General features: G+C 33.8%; 1 protein-coding gene across 1 annotated transcript in view; it reads right to left on the bottom strand.

The window, feature by feature from the left end:
- LOC132190603 (uncharacterized) overlaps positions 1-2,043 on the bottom strand; it is a 2,183-nt gene extending 140 nt beyond the window's left edge. Inside the window, exons 1-3 of the mRNA XM_059605672.1 lie at positions 1,822-2,043; positions 1,607-1,662; positions 5-71 (exon numbers count right to left, since the gene is read on the bottom strand). Of these exons, the coding sequence (XP_059461655.1) occupies positions 5-71; positions 1,607-1,662; positions 1,822-1,953 (255 nt within the window). The 5' untranslated portion in view covers positions 1,954-2,043. The remainder of the gene's footprint in view (positions 1-4; positions 72-1,606; positions 1,663-1,821) is intronic.
- Positions 2,044-3,971: the final 1,928 nt, after the last annotated feature.

The raw sequence follows: 3,971 nt of genomic DNA, 5'->3' as shown, positions 1-3,971 counted from the left end.
TAACCTCTAGTTCATTTGCAATTATGTCAACATCCGCTGCCCTGATCTTAACTGCAGCCAGTTCTTTCTCTCTGCAAGGAAGAAAATGCCATCTTTGCTTTGGAATACAGCAACACAGAATAAGTAGTAACAAGCAACAAGCAAGGTAGAAATAGAGCGGAGGAGAGGGTGAAATGATATTTTAAATAAGGCTTCGTTTGGTGCACGGAATAGTTATTCCATTAGAAAGGGGAATAGCTATTACTCGGAATGAGAGAGTAGAATAGAATAACTAATCATATTCCTTTGTTTGGTGGCAACACGTATGCTCTCATTGGAATTGTATCAAAATTACTAAAATTCTCAAAATATATATAATAAACTAATAATAATTAAAAAAGAAAAAAAAAAAAAAACTGAAAAAATTGCGTTGAACATGGTTTTATATCTTTATTTTTTTTGTTATTTCTTTGGGTTAATTAGCGAAGCCTTTGGGAATGGATGTTATGGACGATGTTCGTCTATGTTAAAAAGCAATACGTTCTAGTATAGATATGAGTTCTTCTAGTTCCAGTTTTAACCTAGAAATTAAAATGGTTCTTATTTGAATATATTAATTCAAATGGTTCTTGAAGGATTTGTTTTGTTTACTATGTATTAGAAATTAAAAATAATTTATTTTCTAGCTTTCTTGTTTTTAGGTTTGCAGAAAATAATAATAATAATGGGTTTTTTCCAAAAAAAAAAAAAAAAAAAAAAAAAAGAACTATTTCATTCCTCAAGAAATAGCTATTTTTCTAATTTTTTTTTAGAGAAATAGGTATTCCTCTTCATAGGGGAATAGTTATTCTCATGGGAATGGCTATATCAAGGAATAGCGCATACCAAACTGGCCTTACAGCTTAAGGTTGCACACCCCTAACAAAGTCAAATAAAAAAAAACTTGTGGATTAGATCTGTATTAAGTAGTGAAAACGAGTTAAGGTGTATCGATAGCACTTAATTTTCAGCCATGGTACTAAATAAGCCTGAGATTCCAAGATGTTACTCTCAAAGGTATATTAACAATGGAAAACACAATGAAAGAAAAAAGAAAAGAATTCTGATTCAGACTGGGAAACCAATATTTTGCTACAAATCAAAATGGGATTGGTCAAACATAATCTCATCCATTTAAATTGTAGACTAAAGCATACATATATACATGTCATCTATACCATCACACACGGTGGTCTCAATTCTAAATGGCTGCACTAAGATTTGACAAGTTCATACATGCTTACTATCTGGGTCATTGGCCTGAGCATATGCTCAAGTCGCACTCTGGTTTGGCTCAGATGCAACTATAGCAAATACTTCAAAGTTTTACCTTGTAACACTAACTTATTATGAACATCTAATAAATTTAAATTCCATTCATAGATATTGTTCGGAGCTGTTGAGAATGCAGATAGAGCCACAATGAATTTCACATTCAACAAAAACAAAGGAGAAATTCAAACACAAAACTGTTCTAATAATCCAAAAATATTCACTATAGTATAATTCCACGACTACAATACACATCCTTTTGAATTAATTCCTTAGCTCGCAACCAAAAGCAAAAGCCAGAGAACCCAATTCGTACCTCATTCTCGCAGCGTTCCAGTCCGCTTCCCCTGATGCAGCGATCGACGCCATCGCCTGCCACGTCATCCAACAAAACCATGTGAAAAAGCACTAGAACTTCACACCTTCCATCGCACGTTTCAAGAATTCATTTTTTTCCCTGCATTTTCTTGGCAGCCAAACAGAAGACGAGAGAGAGAGAGAGAGAGAGAGAGAGAGAGAGAGAGAGAGGACCTCTTGGACGCGAGTGGAGTCCAGCTGGCGATCTTCGACGCGGTCGGTGAGCTTGTCGAGGGCTTTGCTCTGTTGCTGCAAGTCCTTCGAGTCCACCACTCTATCTATCCCTCCGTCGTCTCCGCCCTCCATTTTTTTTTCTTCGATCGATTGCTCTCTGTGCGAAGCCAAAATGTGAGAATCTCAAAACCCTAATCTAAGCTCTGGTGACTGCTGTGGACTTGGATAGCGTCATAGCTAAGCGAAGCAATTTGAGAGGAAGAAGCCCATTGATAATAGGCCAAGCCCATAGGCTTGAATCCACATCCCCATATCTCGGCCCAAATCGCATTGATTAGTCGTACAATGATCATCCGAGTCAAACCAACTGGACAAGGGAAAATGATCTTCTCCATTTTATTTATCTATTTTGTGCATTTTTAGAGCATCTCTAGCAGAAATAGGCAAAATAGCTACTGAAAAAATATAATTTTTTACTTTAACTACTCATTTTTTCATACACTAATAGATTCTCTATTCTGCTATTTATTTTCTTTAAATACTATTTTGTGTTTGAAAGAGTGAAAGAAAGAGGAAAAAAGGGAGATAAAAATAATAATAAACACAGTTTATAGTGTGAATAATGAATTGGCTAATCAGCCTTTTTTTTTTTTTTTTTTTGACATGTCCACACAAGGGAGGGGAGAGGGGGGATTCGAACTAGTGACCTTCGCTTCATAAGGCGTGGTTCACAGCCGATTGAGCTACCCCTTGGGAACGGCTAATCAGCCTATTTACAATTCATACTAGAAGAAAAAACTGTAAAATAACTATTATGCTAGAGAGGAAAAAAGGTTAATAATAGTTAAATGTGATTATTATGAAGGATTTGTCTATTTTCTTAGAGATGCTAAAGAACAAATTTGTTCAAAAAATTTATCTTAAAAAAAAAAGACAATATTACCCTCATAAATACACTTAGGCCTCGTTTGGTTCGCGGATTGTCTAGTCCATTGGAAAAGGATTAGCTACCACTGGGATTAGCTACCACTGGGCATAGATTAGTTAGTCCTATTCCTTTGTTTGGTTGTAACGCTGGAATAGACTACCTAATCCTATTCCTTCGTTTGGTACAGTGCAATATGTTGGTAAATAGAATTGTATTGTGATCTTATTTCCTAAAATACCCTTATAATATAAATACAATTTATATTATTAAGGACTTTCATTCTTTTTTTTTTTTTTTTGAAACATAAACAATTTTACTATAATTTTTTTTTTTTTAGTTATGTCATGTATATATAATTTTATATATATATACATGCTTGAACAGGTATAAATAACCTGTGTTCAAGTGTGTGTGTATATATATCAGTGTGATTTTTAATTCAGTTATATATATATATATATATATATATATATCCCTATATATATATAAGCGATTAAAATCCTGTGAAAAAATATAAGAGAGAAAGAGGAGATGGAGAAGCAATGGAATAATAAAAAAAAAAAAAACCCCTCATGAGAATCAAAGAGAAAACATCTGGAGAATCAAAGAGAATAAAAAAAACGGAAAGAAAAATAAAAAAACTGAAGCATTTTGAATTATATAATAATATATACACACACATAGAAAACGGAGTAATATTATGAATAACTTGTGTTCGACATGTGTGTTATATATATAACTAATTTCACCATCATTGTCCAGCGAACCGCGGTTCTCTATCTCTCTCATATAATAACATATATAAACTAATTAAAATCAAGCGAGAGAGAATTATAGAGAAAGAGGATGGAGAAATGAGGAATAAAATAAAAAAATAAAATTATTTTTTTTTTTTATTTTATTTCCATAAACAGTCAAAAAAGCGATACACAGGCTCAGAAATGAGAGAATGAAATAACCAAGAAACAAAGAAGAGAAATCGAAGAGAAGAGAGGGGGAGAGAGATCGCTTGCGCAGAGAAGAGAGATCGTTGCTATTTGAGAGATGGAGATCGTTTTGCAGAGTCTCCTTGAGAGACGTGGGTGCTAGAAGGGTGGGATTTTTGTGGGCAATTTACATGATAATTTTAATCCCACAGGAAAGGATTAGCTAAGCCACTCGTTTTTTAGTGACTTAGTTAACCCCGTGTATATAGGATTAGTAATCCCATGGGAATAGCTAT

This window comes from Corylus avellana, chromosome ca1 (assembly GCF_901000735.1).
Source record: "Corylus avellana chromosome ca1, CavTom2PMs-1.0".
Taxonomy (NCBI): Eukaryota; Viridiplantae; Streptophyta; class Magnoliopsida; order Fagales; family Betulaceae; genus Corylus; species Corylus avellana.
The sequence above is the reverse complement of the archived record's forward strand: the minus strand, read 5'-3'. Positions and strand labels throughout refer to the sequence as shown.